General features: G+C 45.1%; 2 protein-coding genes across 5 annotated transcripts; both read left to right on the top strand.

Moving 5' to 3' along the window:
• The first annotated feature begins 316 nt into the window (after positions 1–316).
• kdm3b (lysine (K)-specific demethylase 3B) lies at positions 317–17,757 on the top strand. 4 transcript variants are annotated; one of them, XM_037459718.2, is made up of 26 exons: positions 318–826; positions 4,998–5,156; positions 5,440–5,553; positions 5,909–6,014; positions 6,415–6,539; positions 6,626–6,679; positions 8,307–8,652; positions 8,752–8,975; positions 9,073–10,246; positions 10,326–10,542; positions 10,675–10,889; positions 11,010–11,162; positions 11,256–11,363; positions 11,454–11,581; positions 11,672–11,975; positions 12,081–12,334; positions 12,581–12,853; positions 12,955–13,126; positions 13,235–13,325; positions 13,783–13,913; positions 14,013–14,132; positions 14,380–14,403; positions 15,699–15,838; positions 16,082–16,258; positions 16,385–16,519; positions 16,812–17,757. In XM_037459718.2, the coding sequence occupies exons 1-26, from the start codon at positions 620–622 to the stop codon at positions 16,890–16,892; spliced, it is 5,232 nt and encodes a 1,743-aa protein (XP_037315615.2). In that variant the 5' UTR covers positions 318–619; the 3' UTR covers positions 16,893–17,757. The 4 variants fall into 4 exon arrangements, with proteins under 4 accessions (XP_037315614.2, XP_037315615.2, XP_037315613.2 ...); XM_037459716.2 differs by having other exon boundaries at positions 8,307–8,975; positions 11,675–11,975; XM_037459715.2 differs by having other exon boundaries at positions 8,307–8,975.
• Positions 17,758–18,969: 1,212 nt separating this feature from the next.
• reep2 (receptor accessory protein 2) lies at positions 18,970–24,789 on the top strand. Its single transcript, XM_037459719.2, has 8 exons — positions 18,970–19,234; positions 20,759–20,831; positions 21,728–21,804; positions 22,043–22,163; positions 22,266–22,379; positions 22,888–23,068; positions 23,733–23,890; positions 24,281–24,789. Exons 1-8 carry the CDS (start codon positions 19,203–19,205, stop codon positions 24,350–24,352), a joined length of 828 nt encoding a protein of 275 aa, XP_037315616.1. The 5' UTR covers positions 18,970–19,202; the 3' UTR covers positions 24,353–24,789.
• Positions 24,790–26,306: the final 1,517 nt, after the last annotated feature.

Genomic DNA, 26,306 nt, shown 5'->3' with positions numbered 1-26,306 from the left:
ACATAAAAAATGCCGTTGGAACATGCACTGCTTTTAATATATAACGCTAGTAGTTATTTTGAATAATTTATTGACGTTTCTCCAAAACGAATGTTATATTATATATGTTTATCTTCCGCGGCTGCCCTTGTGACACCTTGGTTGGAGTTTTTGTATATGGCTGTTTCTTATTTATCATTTCTGAAAATGTACGTCATGAATTGTTCAATTAAGAAACAAAGTCCTCGCTTTTAATACTGCGGGACATCTTGTAAAGCACCACGTGACCAGTGACGTAATTCACAGGTCTGTCGCCAGGGGGCGCTGTTTCCACACACTGCATCTCCATCTCCGCAGTGCCTGTCTACGAGGAGTGCGTTTGATTGTTGCAAGGCTCAATGGCGGACAGAGTAGGATAGTCGGGTTAGCAGCGAGGACAATAACATCTCGATTAAGTGAATAACCTCCCTCTGCGACGTGCAACGTTTGAAACGGCTTCTATCGTGCAGTTGATATTAGTACAAAGTCGCCGCAGCTATTCTCCGCTTGTCGTCTAGCATTCCTGGGTCCCCATCCCAAGCGGAGAAGTTAACACCGTTCATGGTGGCTCACTGAACGGTAGCTAGCTTGCGAGCAAACCATGGAGGTCTCCCTTGAGCTGATAGGAAAGCGCCTTCTTTTGCTCCTTGACGACGGCAGGTCCGCCAACGGATCCGAGCCGGAGCAGGCAGCGTGGACCCGGGACTGGTTACGGGGAACGGTGCGGGCGGTGAGCGTGATCGGCCTGCAAGTCCCGGAGGTTAGCGGAGTAGAGACGACAACAACAACCACTGCTGCAGGGCTGACGGTCAGTGTTTACATACGAGAGATGCCCTTCTGCGGGGCTAAACGCACCGCCAGTGGAGACCAAGCATGTCCATCTCCGCTTAACTAGGCCTCCAAACCCATTTTAGATAATTTTCCACCGCCAATGTTGGCACGTTTGTTGGCAGTTAACGTAAGCCCACGCATAGATAAGCCCGCTAACGTTACAAGTTGCGGGCAGTGAGGCGGAGCTAAACTCGAGGCCGGGGATTTCATGGCCTTTGCTTTGTTCGCTTTTTTTCAGCTTGTTAACAAACTCTACCAGTATTTATAGTAACCTCCTAACATTCTGTTTTAAAACACACATGCGGCAGAGATAACTAGATTGACACCATGTTGAAACCAATCTTTGGTTGAGTAACGGCGTTAGCTTGTCATTTAGCATCGGTAGCTAACGTCCGTTGAGTTTAAAGGCCTCACAAGTTCAAATGACGGGAAACAAGGAATTCCTTCGACTCTCCTGATTATTAAATATTCAAGCACGCGTACAAAAAAATACAGTAAATGAATATTCTCAAGCTGTTTATTTAACGTTTTGCTGGCTTGATAAACCGGTGGATGACTTAAAGTTAAACGAAAGCTTCATTGCTAAAATAGACTATTTGAGAACACAATCTTACAATAGCAAGCAGATGCCAAGTAACTTTAATAATAATCTCTGATTAGTTTAATATGAACACTTTTTATTTATACACCACTTTAGAAATAAATAGACATACAATACAAATGTGATTTACTTAAACTTAACACTATTGGACTTAGAATCATCTAGTTTCAAATAATGTAGGGTGACAAATGCGTTTTTGCCACATGTTGATTTAGCAGACAGTACGACAATGACAACAGACAACGTAGTGCAGGAAAGAGATAAAAATATAATAAAATATAGTCAAATATATGCTATGGGTTGGTAAGCTAAAGCTATGGGTTGGTTAAGTTAAGAAATAAAGATCAAGATAAAGCACCAGCTAACAGAAAGTGACAAAGTGCATGTACATGAAAAGAGTAAAGAGTCAGTCAGGGGGCCCCGGGTTCTGTTGATGAGCCCGACTGCCGGCGGGAAGAAACTGTTTGTGTGGCAGGAGGTCTTAGTCCTGTCTTGGTCCTGATGGACCTCAGCCTTCTGCCGGATGGAAGGGGCACAAACAGTTTATGTCGGGTGAGAGGGGTCGGCTACGATCAGAGTCCTGGAAGCGATGACCTCAATGAGGTCCACGATAACCTCACTGGATATTTACTGGAGAAATGAGGGCCACTAATAAACCTGGGGCTTAGATGTCATTTGTTCCTGCCAGATTAACTGTTCTTCTGTCTTTCCATTATCTTGAACATCTACAAGGTGATACAAACCATTCTGGATCTTTTGTTTCCAGGGATACAGGGAAGGTTGTCATGTTTTTCGCTTCAGTTCACAGCTTATTGTTACTATTATAAAAACAAGCAGGACGGCGACGCCTCTTCAGTGAGTTTGAGCCTAATTAGATATCCTTGTCATACACAATCATGGCACATCAGACATGTGCATTGATCTCAACCACTTGTGTCACATGAGCTTTTTGAAAACTAGCATAACAACAGAATGAATGGGTTGGAGAAAAAAAAGATCAGTAAATACTTTTTTTGGAAAAAAATAAATCTAGAAATATAAAATGTATATAGAACAGTGTCCCCAAAAACAGCAATACTTTGGATCTCCACCCTAAATTGTGATGGCGCATGGGTTGAGCTTTGCAGGGAAAGTAGCCTACGTGTCGCTCACCAACAACAAATACATATTTATAGAGGAATTGGATCAGTGATTGATCGCCAAGGTAAAGCCATCGCTGTGTCTGTAACATAACCTCGCTGATGCATACGTCTTTGGGGCGCTATGAAGGAACACCATCTATGTACATTCTGCTTTCAAATTGTGAGAGAGCAGAGATATAATAATGTTTAGGTGTTTGGATTTCCACTCGTCATCATCTCTGCCACATTAAAAATAAGTTTTAGCACTTTTTGTAAAAATGTAATGTCACGGGACTCGATCGAGGCACACTGGAAACGCGTCAAAGAGGAGTATGACATTCAGCGAAGGTTCCAAAACTGGAATCAAAACTTTTAAATATGCCATTAATGTAGAATGTGTTAACCCTTAAGCTGACATGGGGCTTCAGCACAAGGACGCTTTCCACAGATGCCACTGCAAATGATTTATGCAAGATGTCAAGAACGTTATAGAAATAGGGTTTTTTGTTTTACTGGAAGGTCAAGATGCACATACACTTGTAGTGAAGGGTAAAAACTGTGTACTTCATCGTCAAATATAAACCAAATGAATGGTGCTCCGTCTAGAAGCAAAACTGATTTTACATCTAAAAAGAGTCTCTTAAAAGTTGAACTCAAACAGACTCTTACTTCAAGAGGAGAATTGGGTAAACGGATGCACATCAGCACACAATGACGCCTCTGAGGCACATACAGACTCATGTATGCTTCTATCTCAAGTGATTACACATGCTTTCAACCAGATGAAGATCTAATTGGGGGAAATTCTTGAGTCTCACAATCTACATCACGTCATTTTGTCCGAGACAATTTTGCTCCACCCTTAATCGATGTGGAAGTGTGCTGCACAATTACAATATTACCCAACCATTGCTTCACAGCTATGCAACCAACTTATTGTGCTGATTGCCTGTACTGATCGGTTTATTTAATCAGGATGACACAGCAACTGTCACGCAGCTAACGTGGACAAAACTACAGTGTCCCACATTCTAACACTGTTTAATGGCGTAATGATGATGATTATTAAATTCTTGTAAGCGTGTAGCAGAAAGAAGAAGCCATGCTTCAAGGCTACTCAATAGTTCGACTTCACAATCACAGATTTGAGTTACATAGTTGACACACATCTGTAAAACGCTCCTCAGAAGAGGAGGAGGAGGAGGAGGAGGAGGAGGAGGCTAGCTCGGCTCCTACTGGTCACCTCCACGTGAAACAATGTGTTTCTTAATATCCAGATTGTGTTTCACTAATCGTATCCTTTCAAAAGGTCATAAACTTTCTGTCCACCAAGACAGGACGTTATCTGCATTTCCCCCAAAACACCTTTGAGGTTTTTTATTTGTGGGTCTCTTTTATCTTTAGTCATTGTTGGATGTTGATCTCAAAATGTAAGTGGGTTAACTTTTGCTCCTCCTTTCCTTTTCCATCTCTTACAAAATCGGCCAACTATTTTTCTGTAATCAGTCAGACATTCATCGACGGGCTGTGGCTTTAGTTTTTAGCAGGAAACAGTATTTTGCACGCGTCTCACCAGCTGTACGCCCAACAAGGGTTGGGGGAATGAGCCTGCAGAGTGAAAGGAAGGAGCACATGAGTATCTGCGCAACGTGCAGCTCCATGTCTGCTTGAGCGAGGGACCATCCGGGACAAATAGGTGTCCCGGTGGTGCTAAAAGTCAATGGTGCAAATATGGAGCCCAGCGTTGTGATTTTCCTTCAGTGAAAAGTCGTCGTGCAGATTGGTTCTTCATTGTAAATGAACTCTTACCGGTTTTATTCTGTTAATTTGACATTAACAAAGAGCTTGCATTGCTAAAATATCTTTGAAGCATGAAGGAGGAAAACACTTCAGCGGGGCTCAAACAGAGCCACAACCAGAGGTTTGTAATACTCAGACAGAGCAGAGTGAGCAGTGCAGCAGGAGGTCAACCACATTTAACGCTTTTGCCTGGAAACCCTGCGATGTTTTGCAAAAGCCGCCCCGATGGACTGGCTCCAATCCTTTAGTCGTGTGAAGGCACCCTGACCTCAGAACTACATTTTAAGACTTTGTCTTTGATTTGAAGCCAATTAATCAGCTATACAGCTAATGATTGGCAGGCCTTCTTCCTTTGATCCTTTTAGTTGGTTTGTTCATGTGAGTCACATCCTGGTTTGAGTAAACCCAGGCATTGATTTGCTAGTTGACTAAATGTCTCTCATGAGCCTTTTGTCTGTCTGCTGGCGGATCGCAGCTCGCAGCAATTCTGTTTTTATGTTATTAACATGCAAATACTCCCATGTACTTACTTTGTTATCGCCATAGTTTCAATAACCCAGGAAATAGATTTATATTGCGTTACAGTCCATATGTTTATGTTGTGCTTCCTTCTTGTTTTTCTGCAGGTATTTGTGGAGTTTGAGAATGCTCTGCAGAGCTGTTCTTGGGTGCAGGTGTTTGACAAAGGGGTGAAAGCCGTGTTGGTGGAAGATTCCATCGTTTGGGCCAGTCGAAGTGATGGGACCGCTGGAGCCCCGGCATCGCCCCCGGTCTGGCCCGCTCTGGTGAGTCCAGCCTTTGAAATTGCTCCGGGTAAACTGTTGAGTAACAAACAATGAGCTTCAGGAGTAAGCCAACCAAATAGTGTTAAGCTTTTTACTTAGAATTCCTTACCAGTAGTCATTTTAAATAACAAAATAAAAATAACATTTTGAAGTTAATGCTGTTATCTGCATTATTAGATATAAGAACGTCATTCTTATGTTGAATACAAAAGAAAATGATTAAGTATTTATCTGCTTTAATGAGTTAATGACACCATTTCCCTTTGTCCACTCTTTTCTTCAGGTCTACCGCTCTTTGGTGGATAAAGTGGGTTTGGGATCGTTGGTACCTGTCGAGTATTTTGGAAACAAGAATTTTGATTTTCTACCTGATAACAAAACTGTTCAGAGGTTTGAGGTATGTACTTGGGTATTGCAGTCTAACATTTTTACTAGCTATTAGTTTATAAACCATTTAAACCAATTTTTGTCGTCAGTGACGGTTCAAACTATTTTATAATGCCATTAATAATTAGAATATTTCTCATATTTCTCAACTTACATACTCAAAACTGTTTGTAATTGTTAGAAACAATTTATTGGACTGGACATTTGTAACTGCTTTTGCCATTTAAAAAATGAAATGTTAGATCTATAAAGGTAAATACGCCGTTGCCCGTGAGTTCTGGCGCCGATGTTCTTTCCTGTAGTTTCCCTGTCATTGCTGTGCTAAGATCACATCTCAGGAGAGTGTGTTCTGTGTCCTTGTGCAGGTGGATAAAGACATAAGACACCCTTTGCTGTTGGAGCAGCCTTCACTCCAGGCTGCCATCAACAGCTGGCGTACAGACTTCGAGCTGCAGGAGATTTTCAGGAAGGGTACGACTCAACCTTCACCACCTCCATGTGTTCTCTGTTGTGTTGTGTCTTAACCATCTTTCATTTATTTCTCCATATTTTTTTTATTTACTTGAAATTATCATTAATTTGATCTTAAACTTAAAGACACAGATGGACTAACAGTGACTCAGAATCACCAGGTTTCTGATGCAGAACATGTAGACCAAACACAACAGGGACACAATACCAAAGATAGCAAATGATTGTGTTGGCTTGATAACAGAAGGTCAGCTGGGAGTAAAATAGTCACCTAATGTTGAAATAGTAACTTGCTACATTGAGATTTGCTTTCAGGCAAATAACAAGTCTGTTATTTGAGGTACTTCATTTAAATCTTCCACATTGTAACTCTCTACTCCCTCTCTGTTCCTGCCCACAGGTTCGTTCACTATTCAAGGACGCAGGGTTCGTGTTTACCAGCCAGAGTTTGAGGAATGCTGGGCTTCAGGGCTGGTCTCACAGCACGATCCCATCTCACACATTATGGAGATTACCATAGATAAGGTAGAAAAGTGTATTGTATACATTTGCACTCCCCAAACTATGTTGTGAAAGGACACTGCTTAAAATACCTCCTTTTTTCACTGTAGGGTGAAAATCAGACGGTGGATCCTCGTGTGATCCATGTCATGCTAGCAGAGGAGGTAAGACTGTCATATCTACAGCGGGTGAAATAAGTATTGAACACGTCACCATTTTTTTCAGTAAATATATTTCCAAAGAAGCTATTGACATGACGTTTCACCAGATGTTGGTAACAACCCATGTAATACAAACCAAAACACAAGTTCAGAAATAAAGTTATGTGTAATAATGTGAAATGACACAGAGAAAAAGTATTGAACACGCTTACTGATATTTATTCAATACTTTGTTGGTAATAACAGCTTCAAGATGCCTCCTGTTTGGAGAAACTAGTCGCATGCTTTGCTCTGGTGGGATTTGGGCCCATTCTTCCACAGTCTTCTAATCTTGTAGGTTCCGTGGGCCTCTTCTATGAATCTTGATCTTCAGTTTTTTCCATAGATTGTCAATGGGATTTAAGTCAGGTGATTGTGGGCCATTCTAGCAGCTTTATTTTCTTTCTTTGAAACCAGTTGAGTTTCCTTGGCTGTGTGTTTGGGATCATCGTCTTGCTGAAATGTCCACCTTCGTTTCATCTTCATCATCCTGGTAGATGGCAGCAGATTTCTGTCAAGAATGTCTCTGTATATTTTACCATTCCTCCTTCCTTCAATTATGTGAAGTTTGCCAGTACCATTTGCTGAAAAGCAGCCCCACACATGATGTTCCCACCTCCAAACTCCACTGTTGGTATGGTGTTTTTAGGGTAATGTGCAGTGCCCTTTCTCCTCTAAAAATGGTGTGTATTATGGCATCCAAACCACACTACATTCTCACAGTATTTCACTGGCTTTTCCAAATGTTGTGCAGCAAACTTTAAACATGCTTCAACATGGGTTTTTTCCATCATTGGAGTCCTGTGTGGTGAGCGTGCACACAGGCCATGGTGGTGGAAAGCATTACTTACTGTTCTCTTTGAGACAACAGTACCTGCTAATTGCAGGTCTTTTTGAAGCCCAAGTGGTCCTTGGCTCTTGGACAACTTTTACTTCTTTTCACTCCTCTGTCAGAAATCTTGAGAGGAGTATCTGGTCGAAACAAACTTATGGTGAAATGATTGTCTTTCCACTTCCGTATTATGGCCCCAACAGTGCTGGAACATTCAGGAGCTCAGAAATGCACCTGTAACCAACGCCATCATTGTGTTTTGCAACCATTAGGTTGTGAAGGTCTTGGGGAAGCTCTTTGCTTTTACCCATCATGGGATGTGTGATGTGTGACACCTTGGCAATGAGACCTTTTTGTGAACCAGCTGATATTAATTTGCACTGACAAGGTTCTGGATTGCTTTTTAATTACTGATAGTTTCCATACATTTTTGCACCTCCCTTTGTTCATGTGTTCAATACTTTTTCCCTGTGTCATTTCACATTATTACGCATAACTTCTTTGTTTTGGTGTCTTTGTATGTATGTATTACTTGGTGAAAATGTCATGTCAATAGCTCCTTTAGAAATATATTTACTGAGAAGAATGGTGACGTGTTCAATACTTATTTCACCCGCTGTATCTATACTGATTGGCTGCACTGAATTGTACACAACTTTCCCCCCTGGGGAATGATTACTTTGGATTACTGTGTAGTATATATTTATCAAAGCCTCAAGTAATTCCAGCTTAAGAACCTGTGCACTTCCTTCCCTTTAGCTGGGTAAGAATGGCCGGCGGAGGAAGGACAGTGAAACGATGAAGGGTGACAGCGGACGCAGACGTCGGACTGCCTCCGAAGACGATGATGACTTGAACTTGAAGCGTTTTAAAGGAGCGGGAGACCTGGCAGCTGACGGGCAAAACTGTGGCGATTCCAACAAAATGGCAGCAGAAGGGCCGGGGATCTGGGGAGGAGACTCTGCCGAAAGGGTCAGTAGCACGACCAAAAACGGAAGCGCGTCGTCCCCCAATACCGTCTCGTCGCTGCAGATGGACCAGTCCAACGCCGCGCCGCGTCATCCTTCCCATGTCAAAGAAAACGGGCGCTCGCTCCCCACGCAAGGTGCGGCGGATTCCACCACCCTGGTGACTCACACCCCTACCCCTCCCCCACTCAAGCCAGCCCCCTCTCCCTTTTCCACCACATCTTTCCCCTCCCTAGGCCAGATGCCGAGCCTGGTGCCGGGAGCTCCGCCCCCCAAGGCCTCCCAATCGCCCCAGCCGGACCGAGAGGAGGCCTCCCAATCCGCTTATTCCAAAACCGCTGCTCTTGTTTCCCCGGGGCCTGTCACCATTTCCTGGTCGCATGACAGCGGCCCCAATGTGGCCCTTTCGGCGTCCGTGGGTTTTAGTCCTAAAGCCCCCACCTGGGGAAGTCAGACTGAGGTAAGACGATCCATGTGTTCACCAGCATCATGTTTGGCCGTAAGTCATCCCAATTTTGTTTCTGTTATAAATATGCCTTCGTTGTTTTGCTTCCCAGGGCTCCAAAACTGCACCAGGCTTCTGTTTGCCCAAGACTGTGCCGACTGCTTGTGTATTTGGAGATGTTACCTCTCAGACCAATGGAGCGCCTACCGCTACGACGGCCTCCCAAGACACTTCCAGGCCGTTCGGCTTTGGCTTTGGCGGGACGAATAACGAGGCTCAATCCCAACAAGACCAAAACTTGTTTTTCCAGTGCATGAATTCAGGACCCAGCCCGAGCCTGGCTGCCGGTCCGACGCAGTCCAAGGACACCAATTACTTCACCGCCGTGTCTGAAAGCTTGAGTAAAGAGCCCCCGAGCCTTTTCAAGCCGGCAACTTCCGCCGAAGGCCTGAAAAAGCCTGAGCAGCCCAAAGTGCCTGAGAACCATCCGTCGGGAAATGGTGTGCTCAACAAATCGTCTTTGGCCTTCCAGGGCGCGGGGGGCTCTGCAGGAGGAAGAGGTTCTAGTCTAAATGTCGGAGCTCCTCTAAGTACTTTTAAGAAGAGCAGTAATAATGGGACTTCTGTGGGGGGCTTAGGGCTGCAATCTGCTTTTAACACTTCAGATAGCCATCAGAACCTTTTCCTGCAGGCCCCCAAGGAGCCGGCTAATCCATTTTTGGCATATGGGGACAAAACCTCCCACACGTCCTTTGCTGGCCTCACTGGGGCAGAGCCACAGACCGGCGGGCCTGCCTCAGAAGGCAAGCCCAACCTTTTCACTATGGCCGAGCCACCTAAGGGGTTTCTGGCTTCCTCCTTCCCAGTACTCTCAGCAGCTGCTTCACCAAGCTCTTCCTCCTCTGCAGCGATGACTTCATCACAGAGGTCACAAAGTGATGGGACTGTGGTAAAGGAGGAATTCGACGTTGGGGAGGGTCCCACATCCACGTCAGGCTGCCCCGTGTTTGTAAGCACTGGCCCCGGTGGAATGGAGGAGGCGCCTGTGTCCTTTGACCAGAGCCTGTCTCAGAAGTTTAGCCTGGAGGAAAGAGGTCAGCTGTCAAAACGGGACTCAGACTCCAGCTGCAACAGTGACCTCTCGGACCTGAGTGAGAACGAGGAGGTCCCTGAGAAAGGCCAAATCCCAGGAGGACCACTTCACCCTGCCAAGGATGGGGCAACGTTGCAGAAAACAAAGATCCAAGGAGTCGCTAAAAGCCGTCCTCGTAACAAGCCTTTCAAAGGTAAGTCTCGCCCGCTCTTTCTCGTTGTTGTTGAAAAGTTAAAAAAAATATCATTAAGACATTTTTTTTTCTCCTGCAGTGGGCCAGTCCGTACTAAAAGACCAGAGCAAGGTGCGTCGTCTAAAGCAGTCTGGTGAGTCCTTCCTCCAGGATGGCTCCTGCATCAATGTGGCCCCTCACTTGCACAAGTGCCGTGAGTGCCGCCTGGAGCGCTACCGTAAATATCGTACTACAGGCGAAGATAGCGATGATGACCACGACCCAAATGTGTCCTGTCGGTTCTTCCACTTCAGAAGGTACGCGTTTATATACTTTTGCTGCTCATTGTCTTTGCTGTGTGCATTTGAGCTTTACAGAGGAAGTCATTGAGTCATAGGATTGGAGGAAGCAGTCATCAATCAACTTTCATGGTTTTACCCCATGACCAGGTTGGCTTTCACTCGTAAAGGTGTACTGCGCGTCGAGGGCTTCCTGAGTCCCCAGCAGAGCGATTCCATGGCAATGGGTCTGTGGCTACCTGCGCCAGCTGTGCAAGAAGGCCTTGACCTTGATACATCCAAGTACATCCTGGCCAATGTGGGAGACCAGTTCTGCCAGTTGGTCATGTCTGAAAAGGAGGCCATGATGATGGTGGAACCTCACCGTGAGTATAAAGACATAATTTCATTCACTTTGAATGTTTTTTTTCCGCTCGTACATTCGGTCTCAGTGTGTCAATTATTTTTTCTGTGTATAACTGTGTACTTTTTTGTTCATCCCTCAGAGAAAGTGGCGTGGAAACGTGCCGTGCGAGGTGTCAGGGAGATGTGTGACGTGTGTGAGACCACCTTGTTTAACATTCACTGGGTGTGTCGCAAGTGTGGCTTCGGAGTTTGTCTGGACTGCTACCGGCTCCGCAGGAACAGGCCAAGGGAGGGTGAGTCAATACTGAATGACATTGATTAATTATTAACCTAAAATAATAGAAAGAATTATTTATTATTTATTCTTGATGATCCTTTTTTTCCAGACGTAGATGACGGTCCAGATGATGAGGTTTTCTCTTGGTTGAAGTGTGCCAAAGGCCAACCTCATGAGCCACAGAACCTTATGCCTACTCAGATTATACCTGGGACAGGTAACATTCACCATATGATTGGATCATGAATCTATCCTCACGCTTGGCAAGTAGTTGTAGGAGTAATTATTGGTTATATTCTCCTTTTAGCGCTTTACAACATAGGTGACATGGTGCACTCGGCGAGAGGTAAATGGGGTATCAAGGCCAATTGTCCCTGTACCAGTCGACACACTAAACCTCTAGTACGCCCTAGTGCCCCCAATGGCATTTCACAGGTACTGTTGTGCCACATCACATATTTTTAGTTCTCTACCTCTGCATTACACTTTCTATTTGATACTAATGTCTGGTTGTGCTTGTATCAGCAGTCCACTACTACAAGTAGTAGTGGAATCCTCGCAGGTGCGGCTCCTGGTATTGGCACCACCCCCAAATCAGAGGGAGAAACATCAGCCATTAAAACAGAAACTACACAAATAGCAGCGCCATCAGACAGTGGGGGAGGAGAAAGTGTGGGCAGTGTCAGTAACTCAGCCAGTGGTACAACCTCCCCCTGCAACCTCACCCAGTCCTCTGCCAAGGAGTCCCGCTCACCAGGAGAGGGCAACAGCTCTGCTCTGCACTGGCTGGCAGACTTGGCCACACAAAAAGCCAAGGATGACACAAAGGGTAAGTAGGAGAGGGGAAACGCGGAGTCAATGCAAGCTAATGATTGAGTTTAAATCAATATTTAAGCTGAAGTTACGTCCCCATCTTCTCGCCATCTTCTCCCAGAATCCGGTTCATTTCGCTCCATGATGAGTCGAGACAGCAGGCCTCCCTTTGGCCTGGACTCCCTCAGTGCCCTGTCAAAGCCTTCTGCTTCCAGTCCCAAGCTGTTCAACAGTCTGCTACTGGGCTCCAGCATGGCCCAATCCAAACCTGAGGGGTCCAGTCTCCGGGATCTGCTCAACTCTGGACCGGGAAAACTCCCCCAGGGGCCTGGAGAGAGTGGGGTGCCATTCCCCTCTGTCTTTACCTCAGCAGGGGTAGGTAGAAAACTAGTGTTAGAAAAAGCTATGCCTCAAGAACCGGAAAACACCTCAATTTAAAGCTAATCACAGTCTGTCAACACAAACATTCTATACAACGATCAGTTAAAATGTTAAGAATTCTTTGGTTAGTGATAATTGATTATGAAGCAGAGCATTCACTTTGGTTGAAACCACCTGTTCTTTTCTTGGAGGTACAAACGCATAGCTGGGTAATAAAACAATGTTTATCTTGTCTGTCAGAGTGACAAGCTGAAGAGCAGCCTCCCAAACTTCCTGGATCACATCATCGCCTCAGTTGTGGAGACCAAGAAGGCCGAAGGCCGTCGGACCGGGGCGTCTGAGGGCGGCGAGCTCGGCGTTTTGGGCAGCCGTAAAGACGGAGTAATGGGCCTCAGTGTTCTGGAACCACATACCTCGCATTCCTGGCTCTGTGACGGACGGCTCCTATGCCTACAGGATCCCAGCAACAGCAACAACTGGAAGATCTTCAGAGAGTGCTGGAAGCAGGGACAAGTAAGAGGAAAACAGTCATCTGTGGAAGCAACGTGACGGAGCGAACCGAGCGAGATGCACAGGGTGCAACTTCAGCGTCTGATCTCTTCTCTTGTTTCTAGCCCGTGTTGGTGTCCGGGATACATAAACGGCTGAAAAGTGAATTATGGCAGCCGCATGCCTTCAGTAGGGAGTTTGGAGACCAGGACGTAGACCTGGTCAACTGTAGAAACTGTGCTATCATCTCTGATGTGAAGGTGCGAGACTTCTGGGACGGCTTCCAGGTTATCTCTAGTGAGTGCAGTCTTTCTCTGATTGTTCTTATTTGTCATTGGATTGATTTAATTGATGCACACGTTTTATTTCATAAATTTGGGCTAATGTGTTTTTCTGTAAATGCAGAGCGACTGCAAGATGCGGAGGGCCAGCCCATGGTGTTGAAGTTAAAGGATTGGCCGCCAGGTGAAGACTTCAGGGACATGATGCCCACACGGTGAGGCACCCACAAACACGTGGCCTCTGATGTGGTCCAGGCTCACTACCTGAGGCTTCATCCCAAGAGTGATTTACAACTGTTTCTTACTAATTACATAAAATAATTCATCTGAGGTTATCCACCAAAAGAGATTCATCAATATATTTCATCCAAACAATAGATTTGCACATATGCAACCTGTTAATGACATTTCTTACCAATTGAAAAAGGTGAATTTATCCATGTCAGATTATTAGTTTTCACTTTCTATGATTTGTAACTCATTTGGCATCTCAATGTAATCGCATAAGCTGACAATGTTAAATGTCCACCATAATTTGTCTGTTTCTTTTGGGAGTGATTGAAATAGTGAAGAAAGATGGCTTTTGCTTGTTGTTTGTGTAATTACCCACCATTTTTACAAAGGACATTTGTGAGTCTTATGTGTTTTGTGATTGTTTAATTCTTTTGGCAGCTTTGACGATCTGATGGACAACCTGCCGTTGCCCGAGTACACAAAAAGAGACGGACGTTTGAACCTTGCTGCCCGTCTGCCCAACTTCTTTGTGCGCCCTGACCTTGGACCGAAGATGTACAACGCCTATGGTGAGAAGATTGGTCCCTGCCCACTAACTGAGACCCCCATAACCTGCCTGGCCCTTCCTCTGTTACATCCATAGATATCTGTGCCTTTCTTTCCTTCAGGCTTGACCTCATCTGAAGACAGGAAAGTGGGAACCACCAATCTCCACCTGGATGTCTCTGATGCTGTCAACGTCATGGTCTACGTTGGTATCCCTCAGATAGAGGGAGACCCAGGGCAAGGTCAGTGGAGTTAAACACTCTGTCTTGTTCGTTTACATGTGAATGTTTTTTTATTTTTATTTCTTCTCCATACCCAATCCAACAGAGAACCTGTTTTCAAACAGTGCACCTGAACCTCTTAAAGATTATTGTCACAGCCGTTTCCGGAACATCATGCTTTTACTGTTTAAGTTGCTCCAGGATGGGACACTGAGAAAAAACAACTTTTCTCACTCATTTACATTATGACAACATTTCTCTTTCTCAGAGGCAGAAATCAATGGACGCAAAGGTCTGTAGACTTTCAATTGTATCACTTAAGTAGCATGACCTTCTTTTTGACTAACTCCACTCCTCCACCCCATCCTTCTGTTTTTATCTGTGCTGTCTGGGCCAGAGCACTGGGACACATCTGATGGTTTCTGTTCTCTTCTACATGTTTTGTAAAACTTTATTAACAACTTCAATGGCAATTCAAATTCCGTGGTGCTGTGTGGCGATCCTACATTTCTTCTACTTTGTAGATTTCTGCGTTGGGTAAAGCGTACTTTTATGGTCAGGTCAATAAAAAAAACGGAAAATCCCCAAATTGTCACTAAATTTGCACACAATATAGAGCTGTGCTCTGGTCCTTACACGGTGGGGGGCAATGTGTCACAGAGGGCCATCTAGAATCGGCGTCCCTATTCCCTCGCAGGCTTCCTTTCACACAGTGACACAAACACACATTTAACAGTCTGAAAGAGTGATAATAAGAAATGCATCACGCACACACAAATGTTATCTAGAACATGTTAATATATATATTGCTTGACATGTGTACGCATGGTTAGGTAGCAAAGACAAACTGAGCAGGTAAAGGGCCACTGACCCAAAGTAATGAGAATGGAGTCTTTCTGAATAAGTAATCGATCTGTAATATAATTGAGTGTTCAGTATATTTTCTGGCTGTACAGTTTGCTGCTTTGTCTGATTAACCTGGCGCCGTGGATGTGGACGTTTTGTCAGTAGATGTGATTGTCTGTGACCGGTCCCTTTCTTTGCCCCAGTGGTTCTCAACTGGTCCAGCAACACAAGCCCCATTCATCTTAAGTCACTTTGACAATTTGAACCATTTTAATCAGCTTCTCAAAATGTATGATTTACAATTCCAAAACTGTTATGGCATTTTATGTATTAAATGCTTGGGATGTTTGTGAAGCTGTGGTAAATCAGTGCCCTGCAGAATGAAACTGTTAATGGCCCACAAGCTTATGTTTTAATCAAATGGACCCAATACTGAGTAACGAGCCACCAGTTGAGAACAGCTTTGCCTCTTTGTCAAACAGAAGAATTGATGTACTTACATTAAGATATTTAAGAATCATGCTCTGAAAATGAGAAACTTTGATTTTCAATCAAACTGGAATTAATCCGAGATTAACTTAATGTTGAGACAGTTGCAATCACAGCTCCAAACCCATGAGTATGAAAAGAATGATCATTATTAAAAAAACACGGCTGATGATTCTCTGGTGCCGTGTGTATCTGTGTGTGTGGGTGTGTGTGCGTGCGTGTGTGTTTTGTTGTGTTTTTTTGGTTCTCCAGAGGTCATGACCACTATTGAGGAGGGTGATGTGGATGACATGACAAAGAGACGGGTGTACGAGGCAAAGGAGAAACCTGGAGCTCTCTGGCACATCTACGCTGCCAAGGATGCTGAGAAGATCAGAGAACTTCTCCGCAAGGTCAGCAATTATCATCCTACTTGAGTGCAGTATCCTCGGCTGAGCTTGTAAAACATTTAATCCTCAAACTCGACGGCCCTCACGAAGACAGTGACGCATTTGATGAATTCCCTTTCAACCTTCCTTCATTGAAGACCACATACAAAAGTTGTTCATCTGAATCCACTACATCCTTTATCCTACCACCTGGACAGTGACTATGTTGTAGTGTGGTTCTGATTAATGGAGGATTTTCTGTGTAAGGTGGGAGAAGAGCAGGGTCAAGAGAACCCTCCGGACCACGACCCCATACACGACCAGAGCTGGTACCTGGACCAGGTGCTGCGGCGCAGGCTCTATGAAGAATACGGCGTCCAGGGATGGGCCATCGTACAGTTCTTAGGAGATGCTGTGTTTATCCCAGCTGGAGCTCCACACCAGGTCACACATGTTTGGGTTACAGCTAGGAGGCCTTGTTTATGGGAATCCTTTTATTTAGAGGATTCCAGACGCATCACGATCTTACTTCCATAACATGTTTTTTTTTTTTCTGCGCCTCTTCTCTAGGTTCACAACCTGTACAGCTGTATCAAGGTGGCAGAGGACTTTGTGTCTCCTGAGCATGTAAGACACTGCTTCAGACTGACCCAAGAGTTCAGACACCTGTCCACTACTCACACGAACCACGAAGACAAGCTCCAGGTTGGTGTGCTTTTCTCTCGCGTCTCGTTTTTCAGTGTCACAACAATGAAACGCGTATGTTATCAAGTGATCTAGTTTTTAAAAACGTATGCTTGTACGGCTGGATTGTGGAGAGAGCGATTCATTCAGACCAGGCTCATTCCTTTCTTAGAGTAATTCAATTAAAAAGTATCAACTAATGGAAATTGATAGACAACTGATGTCATTTATAGAATATTTGCTACATGAATGTGGCAGAATGTAAAAAATAACTGGTCAGTGTGATGCATCGTTGCTTTCTTTTTTCTTTCAGGTGAAGAACATCATCTATCATGCAGTGAAGGATGCTGTTGGGACACTGAAGGCCCACGAACCTAAACTAGGACGCCCATAGTTCCTCACTTAATGTCATCCCAGAATAACCAGCCACTCCACATCGTACACACAGGCACACACCGTATACATTAGATACCTGCACACTGAAGTACAGGCTGCAGAGTACAAAGCTCGAGTGTAGGTTCCTTTGGGGCAGCGACGGTCTGGGTTTTGGGGAAAGACCATTTCATTTGGGGAGGGGCTAGTCAGCGCTCTGATGAAGGAAGTCCTTTATCGCTGTCACACAGTACGCTCAGACTTGTCTAGTTGTTTTCCAATTATAATTTTTTGGGATTAAGTCTGTATTTAAGGTCCGTGTGTTTGCTCTGTTTTCATTGTAAATGTAAGATGTCAGAGTTTAGGAGGTAAACGCTGACTTTCCTTTGGAGCCGAGGCTCAGCTTCCATGTAAGTGACATAATGCGAGTTCTGGGATAACTTTCCTATTTTCATGACGTTGATATTATTTTTCTTAAATAGGAGCAAGGTTGACCTATGTTAATAGACTTTTCTTTGTGGTTGGAGTTTTTAGAACAGCTGATTGCTTCTGCCCACCAGGGCTCTGATGAATTTATGAAGCAGCCAGAGAAGGAAAGCAGACCAAAGTTTTGTATTTTTTTGTTTTTTTTATTTCAATTTAGAGTAATCAGTCCTTTCTTTTGTACACCACGCGACGATGATTAGGAGGACTTCAGAGGGGGCAGTTTTTTTTTTTTTTTCTTTGGTCACCTATCTCCATCTCATGGACTGCAGACTTCTAACAACATTGTTCAAAAATCACAATTGCAGCTGAATAGAACTACTGGCCATTAACATTGTATCAATATATGTATATTGATCTTAGCAGTCTGTTTGATTTTTCACATTAAAGTTTACAAAAACTGCTGTTTTGTCCAGTTTGTTGTTCACTCCAATACCTCAACAAGGGTCTATAAGTCCTCTATAAACGTGTATTAAAATGACAATCAGATCAGCAACTATTATCAGTTCATCCGTTTGAAGTAAAAAAAAACTAAGTTTATAATAACAAAACAAAAGCAGTGAAGTTGGGCATTGGCATGGAAACATTTGGAATGGCTTCATCAAATATTCAAATAGTAATTTTGGTACGAGTCTGAATGTCTCATCTATATTGAAGTTGTTGTGTGGTGTTTTCATCTTAAGTAAAGTTCTGGAAATATTGAAGCGCTTGCGTTTTTACACAATTTGAGTGCTAACGTTTCTTATTTTGCTCTTGAATTGGCCTAATAAAGCAACTAATTGTATTAAAGGAATAATATGTAGTATTTAGGGATCTTTGTGAATAAATAAAATGTAATATGACTGTTTTCTTCAGTTCACATCTGCATTATGGAGCAGGTTCTCCTCACGGAGTGGGTTACGTCTACAGAAGCCTCAAAAGGCCCAACCAAGCTCAAGGCCCTTTTCTTCCTCACGTCATTGCATCAGCTGCCTTAGATCTTCTACGTGCTCCACAATATGCCCTCAGGTGGAGCTCCAGGCTGTCAACTAAATTTGACGTTGTGTCTAAACAGTGGGATTCCAACGTCCATGCCTGTCACGTGATGCCGAGGGCCCCAAAAGGACGCAACACGGCAACGGTACGCTGCATCCAGCTCTCTTATATGCACATTTTTAAGTTTCAGTTAACTGCAAACTACAAGTTCACCGCTAGAGGCGCCTCCTCCTGCACGGAATCTTATGACTTTCACTGCTCATGATTGAATTAAATCACAGAAAATGGAGCACGGAGACATGAATGTACTGAGCATAACTAGGAAAGAGCATAACTAGGAAAGAGAATAAAAGCATGACACCAACACATGATGCAATCATTTATTGATGCTTATTAAGAGGTTTCCGGTTAAATAGTAATAATACACAATAATCTGCTCCTTTGTCAAGCACTCGCCGCCTTCTAACATTGTTAAATATTAATTGACCTCATTGGACCTGTGAGTGTGTCACTCTCACTGCACTTTATCTGCACCATTTCCCTAAATGATTATTTATTTAGACGTTTGCAGCCCTGGCCCTTTAAGAGTCCGTCTGCCCGTCAATGACACAGAGCAGCTTGGATCCAGAAGACCGCAGACATCCTCCTCCTCCTGCTCCTCCTGCTGCTGCTGCTGCTGCTGCTGCTGCTGCTGCTGGCCCATTATCAGCCTCCAGCCCACCTTGACAGCCCAGCACCGGCCGGCCAGCCTCCCGGTCCGCATCGCGTCCTGGAGGGGAATGGAGGCGTGGGGGCACCACCCAGCCCGCTAGCGGACTACCCCAGATCTCCCTAGCGAGCGGCGCGAGCCCCCCGGGCCACAGCTCCCGGGACCATGGTCTCCTGGATGATCTCGCGGATAGTCGTGTGAGTTTTTTTTTTTTGGGGGGGGGGGGGGCTGCGTCTGTTGTTCCAACGTTAGCCTCGCGCGCTCCATTCATCCGCCAAATGCCGCTAACAGCAGCTCAGCTAGCGCCCCTGCTGTCAGCTCACCACCGTTCACCGTCCGTCGCAGAGCCGTCGTGTAAACAACCCGTTGCTCGGCTGCTGTTTTTCCTTTTTGAAGAATCCATTGGCGTTAGCTGACCCGTGCTGACCCGCGCTAAGTGTAACCACCTGACCGCTAGCGCGTTGGCAGGGAGACGAGCTGCTGCTGCTGAAAGCGGCTTAAAGCGCAGGCCTCGCTGCGGACGGGCGGCCAAACCCCCGCAGCCCCGGTTCCCATTAAGGCCACTGGCCGGATTTTCAATACAACAACATGACTTTCACAAATGTATTTCTGGTCAGAGCGGTATCAGCAGCCCCCCCCCCCCCCCCCACTGCCTCCTGTGCACAGTGTGGATGACTCGACTACAGCAAGCGGCTGCCATCATCATCATCATCATCATCATCATCATCATCATCATCCAGTATGCAGACAGTTTCTGTCTCAATCAGGATATTGGGTCTACCTGGTGTACCCCTGCCTTCAATTTCTTGTGTCCTTAACCAGGCTATACATATATATGAGATTGGTAGTGAACAAGGTGACTGCACACACGCATCCTAATGGCTGCGGCGTATCTAACCAAAGATCAATTGTTTGCACTCCATTCTGTGCATCAAACATGCAGCGGCCTCTTTTGTCTTTTTGGAGGCGACGGAGCACTGTGAATGGCCGTGTAGTCGTGTCTCTGTGTCACAGCGAGAGGAATAATGCCCACAAGCTCTACAGACCGACCCTGAGACGGGGACACGAAGCGGCGCAAGGCGTCTGCCGAGGGAGACGCCTGCCCTAGATGCCCCGCTACGAGTCCTCTCGGCTTACTGTACCAAGCACACATGACTGAGCACTGCGATCTGGGGAGGGGAGGGGGCACCACTTGACTGCTGATGACACTGTAGATATGCAGCCTGCTAACCATTAAATATTTACAAAGTCACAACTGGCAGTTTACACTGAAAGCAGCACAGACAAACTGGTGACTCGCCGAGCTCTCCTCGCCATCCGCTCACTCAGCGTTTCTCACCTTGCCTCATCAGCACAAATCACCACGGCGACGCCACCAAGTGCTCATCAGGAGCACTGCTCTGCGCGCCTGGCTGCACGTGGACCAACTCATGGTGACCCATCCCTGCCACCATTTTGTGTGTGTGTTTTTTTTTTTTTTCTTTTCCATTTTGTCTAGCAGCTGTATTTATTTTGGGGGGGTTTGACAAGCCTGTGGCCCATCACCTCTGCTGTGGCAACACCATTCAAGTTACAACCTTGAGCCTGACTCACTGAAGGAGCCCAATAACGCAGGAACCTGCTCGGAGCCAACGGGGCGAACCTGCGTTTTAAGTAGAACTACATTCGTTCTCCAGCTGAATCCCTCCTGTGACCCCGTGCCTCCCTTTTGCTTTTTGCAGCCTCGCCTTTGGGACGCTCTACCCGGCCTACTCCTCGTACAAGGCGGTCAAAACGAAGAATGTGAAGGAATACGTGAGTATCAGACCTCGCCGTTTTTACCCCAGTGGTTTTAAATGCAAAGAAGATGAGAGGAATGTCATTTATAGCAGGCACACATATGACAGAGTTTAACAAAAGGCCATATATTAATCCAGGAGTCCTTCCTTCTTTTGACGCTGGCCACACTGACTTTTTCATCTCTGGGAAATATCAAACACACCGATAACCAAAATATTAAAGATGTCTTCTAATGATGACCGATGAGCAGGGAAGCTAACGGGGGCACAGCAACCTGCATTAAACTGGCTCCAGGAAGCAGAGGAGGAAATAGCAGCATCCGTAGCCAAGATGAGCATTGGAGAACCGTTACCATGGCGGCGCCCCCTTTCCCAACGCTCGCACACACACACACACACACACACACACATGCACACACGCACACACACACACACACACATGCACCAATAGCTGCTCGAGCAAACCGCCACAGAAGGAGCAGGTGAGAGGTGGAGTGAGAGTGGAGGACGCCATTTTTAGATGCAATGTTTTTGCTCCTCTCCTCTTGTTTGGAACGCTCTTTTCATGGAGTCGAATGATTCATCGCTCCGTGTTCATTTGGCATCACACCAGTATAAATATATACTGGTTGCCACGCAGTGCTTTTCTCTCAATTTGTCACATTATCGATAATGACTTTCCACTCGGTTGAAGGCGTTTTGGTATTGTCTCCAAAGCTAATAGTCTAGTTTATGGCCTTTTCAATTGAGATGACAATGACCCACTACCCATTTACTATGCATACAGATGTGCTGTGACAGACTAAAACATGTGTTTCATTGTCTGTTTTGCTCCATTCGTCTCTGCACGTGTACATTATGGTTTTCCTGTGTTATTTGTGTGTGTGTGTGTGTGTGTGTGTGTCCCTGCAGGTGAAATGGATGATGTACTGGATCGTGTTTGCGCTGTTCACCACAGCGGAGACGGCCACCGACCTGCTCCTGTCATGGTGAGTCAGGAGGGGCTCGTGATTCCCAACTAGCTTGCAATAAGTAAGCTTTACCGATATCAATACACACTTCCATGCATGCATCTCATGCTGATACTTTAATAAGATCCATTATATTAAAAGTATCATGTTTTCACAAAACATCAGCTCACACTTCTTTCTTATTAAATGAGGCGTCTGTTTGTAAAGCTTCTTGTTCTGTTCTCTGCTGATGGAATAACTTTGTTCCATTGCCCAGGTTTCCGTTTTACTTTGAGCTGAAGATCGCCTTTGTGATCTGGCTCCTGTCTCCATACACCAAGGGCTCCAGTGTCCTCTACCGCAAGTTTGTCCACCCGACGCTGTCCAACAAAGAGAAGGTAAGGACAAAGATCTGCGTTTGTCTCGTATAATGAAGCTGGTTTGCACGTCCACTTTGAAATGTTCTGATCATTTCTCTTTTTAACCATTGCTCTCTATAGGAGATCGATGAGTACATAGCGCAGGCCAAAGACAGGAGTTATGACACCATGATGAGGTTTGGGAAGAGGGGTCTCAACTTGGCTGCTACTGCTGCCGTCACCGCCGCCGCCAAGGTGCGTCATGTGTTATTTATTGTACTTTCTGTAGTGTTCTGTAGTGGGGACTCTTGATGGTTTCCAACATCAGGATTACACCAAATGATATCTGTGTGTTTGAACCGAGGGGGGCAGCCCCCTGACGGAGAGACTTTGAACCTGTCAACTTAAACTCATGTTGTCATGAGCTTGTGCAAACAGTGACTCGTTGGTGTTGCCAAATCAGCGTGTTCTACTGCAAGTCACTACAGAGAGCCAAAGTCCTTTAGATATGCTCTTTTGAACACCTTTTTCACACAGTAGTATTACCATGCAAGTCTGGCCTATTTCTATTCCAGGGTTTGGTTATTTTCCTCCCTCTAACTGCTCTGTTAAATGACATCAGGCTTCTGTCTGGCCTTGCATGGATCAACTTAATCGGTTTGTCTGTCACCAAGATAATAACAGGATAATTGAATGGAGGTACGGGTGAAATATCCTCGCGCTGTCACCCATCTGATGCGTTGGGTTTGGTTGTGATGTCCAGGGCCAGGGCGTGCTCTCTGACAAGCTACGGAGTTTCAGCATGCAGGACCTGACCCTCATCAACGCGGAGGACGAGCTGTCTCTACACACCTCAGACGCCCGCATGAGACGGGACGCCATGGACGACCTGAGCTCGGGGTCCAGCACGCTCCCCCGGGCCAAGAGCGCCGCCGCACGGCAGAGTGGGGCCTCCACACACACACACACACACACACACACACACACACACGCGCACGACCCACCCTGCTCTTTAACAGAAGCTTCACAATAACAATCCATACATTCTGTGTGTCCAGATTGCTGATTGGGTCGGGGGGGGGGGGGGGGGGGCGCGCAACTCTGAGGACTTTTATTGGGGCAGGACTGGGGCTAGTCAGCCAAGTGGGGTCATGTGATTTTGAAAAGCACTGGATGGCAGGGGGAGAGGGGGAGAGGGGTTGGTGGGTGAAAGCATGCCAGGAAGGAGGAGTCTTAAACTGTTGGTTTGTGATCTGAATACAGAGAGAGCGAGAGGCAGCAAGACAATGAACCAAGTGGCCCATTTGAGTTTAGACATAGAAGCCTAAAGCGACTTTAACATCCAGTCTGAAACAAAGCTCAGGCCACGGACTCAAGTTCAAATAAAGTTTCTGGGTGATTTGTGCACAGTATTTATTAAAGATGACCCAAACTCAAAGGTGCACTTCTTATGAGTCAGATTTCAAACACATCTCGCCAGCTTCGTTCAACGAGTGGCGCTAACTGATCATTTCAAATAACTCATTTAAATGCCGATTATCTTCCTCTTTTTAAAAATACTACTTGTGAAGCCGTTTGGTGACTCATGGAGTTCTGTCCCCTCTGCAGCCCGCTCCATGTCCGCTGTGGACGACACGTCATCCCAACACGGATCGGACCAATCGGACACCAGGACCGACCATTCTGATGAAGATGCAGGAGACAAAGCCCCCAAACGTAGTGCCAGCGTCAGGGCGACCAAGAAACCTGCTGCTGCTAAGACCGAGGTAGCCCCCCCCCCCCCCCCCCCCCCCCCCCCCCACACACACACACACACACACACGCTTAAATTAAAGGGAACGTTTCTCATTCCCTTTAATTGAGCTCAAACAATAGATTTGTAACACACTGCATTGTTAAAAAGAGATTTATACAAATCTAATTTATATATTTTCTGGGAATAGAATACAAACTGTAAAGTCACTCTTGTAGACTTCAAAAGGTTTATTGTTTGTGATAAATCTAATTGACGTATCTATTATGTGCTTTAGAAACGGGACATTTTGTCCATTTTGGGGACATTTTGTTAAATTTGCTAGTCTCTTTTTAAACTTGTTTTTATAAACTGTATCAAACGGTCCTTAATGTTGACTTTCTTTCTTTCTTCACACTTGAAGACACAAACCAAGACGGTGAAGAAGCCGACCAAGAAAAAGGTCCCGCCTGCTAATGCAGAGACGCCACCGTGAGGCCTTCACCGGGCCGCGCCTCCTCCACGCGCCCTGCAGGCCGCAGTCAGGGATGTTTTAGTCTAATAAGGGTTAATGAGAAATCCATCAATGCTCATTTGTCCTCTAACCCCCGAGACACCCACACAATGTGGCAGTTTTCAATTTGCTGACATTGGGAGTCTCTATTTAAGCTGTTTTTAATTGAAGTATGTCTATTACATTCTTCACTATTGGTTGTAGATTCCAGTATTTCCATCTATTTGTCCTCCAGGTTGCTCCTGCGTGGTTCTGTTTAACAAAAAAAGGATGATGCAAATGTCATTCTTTTGCTTTGTGCATGCTACGCGTCTGGGTTCACATGCAGAGCACGGACATCACCAGTTGGCTTTAAGTTTATTGTGCCTGAAGTTTTTCTTTTCACTGAGGAGTAAGAAGGGGGGGGGGGGGTCTGAAATGTGTAGCGTTTCAGACCCCCCCCCCCCCGTTGTCCAATAGTTGTAGACATCCACAATTCGGTCAGGCATAATAGTTTCCCCTTTGACCTCAGCTCGTAGTGTCACCACGTGTCTCAACGTGTGCACCTGTCTTGTTTTACAGGAGGACCTGTGGTCAAACCTGTTTGGGTTCTCTATTTTACCTTCATTTTTAAACTCTCTCCGACTGCATTGCAGGCCTCACAGCTCATTGAGTGCTAAGTTCAGTTCTCATTTACAGCCTGACTGCTCTAATGTGACTTTGACCTCACTAGTGATGGGACCGGAGGTCAAGTCATCCTTCATCTGGGCCTCACTCTCATTAATTACACTTCTGTTTTATCATGGTCTTTGGCTCATGTGATTAGTACGAGTATGGTCAAACTCTTTCGGTAATGCTGAAACTCTCCTGAAAAAATCCGGTTATCAAAAAGTTGTCAGGTGACCTGTGCGACCTACCGCTGTAGTGACGTCTGTATGTCGTCACAGAGCAGCTCTGCACTTTCCTACTCCTCTCACCCTGCTGCGTGGTTAACACTCTGCCTCCTCACCTTATAGAAAAAGCTCACAGCCCTTGGTTTGGAGATAGCAATATGGAACCATTTAAACCAAAACCAACATCAGGTGAAAGGGGAATGATTTCCTCAGCCCTCTGCTGTTCCAGATGTGTCAGAAGAGTATCAGGATGCTTCTGGAGACGCATTGGAATTCTGTTTTGGGAACGGCTCGGTGGGAGTTCTTTTTTTAAGGAGCAATTTAAAAGCATGAGACTACTTGTGCACTCATTACTGCCGTCTGTAGTGTGGCCAGTAGAGGGAGACAAACCCCACAATAAACCATATGTACACACAGTGTAAATAGTAACACACACTATGAGCTTGCTTGCCTTATTCATTCTCTGGGCTGGAATCCATTGACTTAATTAATTGTTTGTGTGCTTTTCAAAACAAGTCTCGTCTTGACTAATTGTATCTTCTTAAACTGGAAGAATTGATTTTTGTATGTTTAACATGTTTAGTTTTTTCATTCATTTTTACTTGCCTCCATCACAAAGTAAGAAGCCTCTATACTTGGTCTAGGCTGATGTTTGTGTAGTCAAATCTTGCATTGTGCTTTACTCAGATTTATCAAGTATTTTTGGCCAAAAGTTACATTTAAGATTTGCTCCAACTGAAAAGATGTCATGTGAAAACATGTTTTAATTTCTATTTATTTCATCTAGATACAGCCCTGCATTTTAATCTTGCATTCATGCCAATTTTTGATATTTACTGTTGTTTTTAAATCTGTGTTAAATACAGGATTTTTCGTTTTTTTTTTGCTAATTCTCATAGTTCCTTGTCAAAAAGCATTACAGTGTGTTAGCTGGGAAAATGTTATCTAACAAGGTTGTATATCTTCCAAAACTACTAATAAAGGAAATTCAATCCTACATTTGAATGAATTCACTCCATAGCCCCAAAAAATTGACAGCGCAATGTCCTTTATACGTGAAGTAA

The sequence above is a fragment of the Pungitius pungitius genome, chromosome 2 (assembly GCF_949316345.1).
Source record: "Pungitius pungitius chromosome 2, fPunPun2.1, whole genome shotgun sequence".
NCBI classification, from domain to species: Eukaryota; Metazoa; Chordata; class Actinopteri; order Perciformes; family Gasterosteidae; genus Pungitius; species Pungitius pungitius.
The sequence above is the reverse complement of the archived record's forward strand: the minus strand, read 5'-3'. Positions and strand labels throughout refer to the sequence as shown.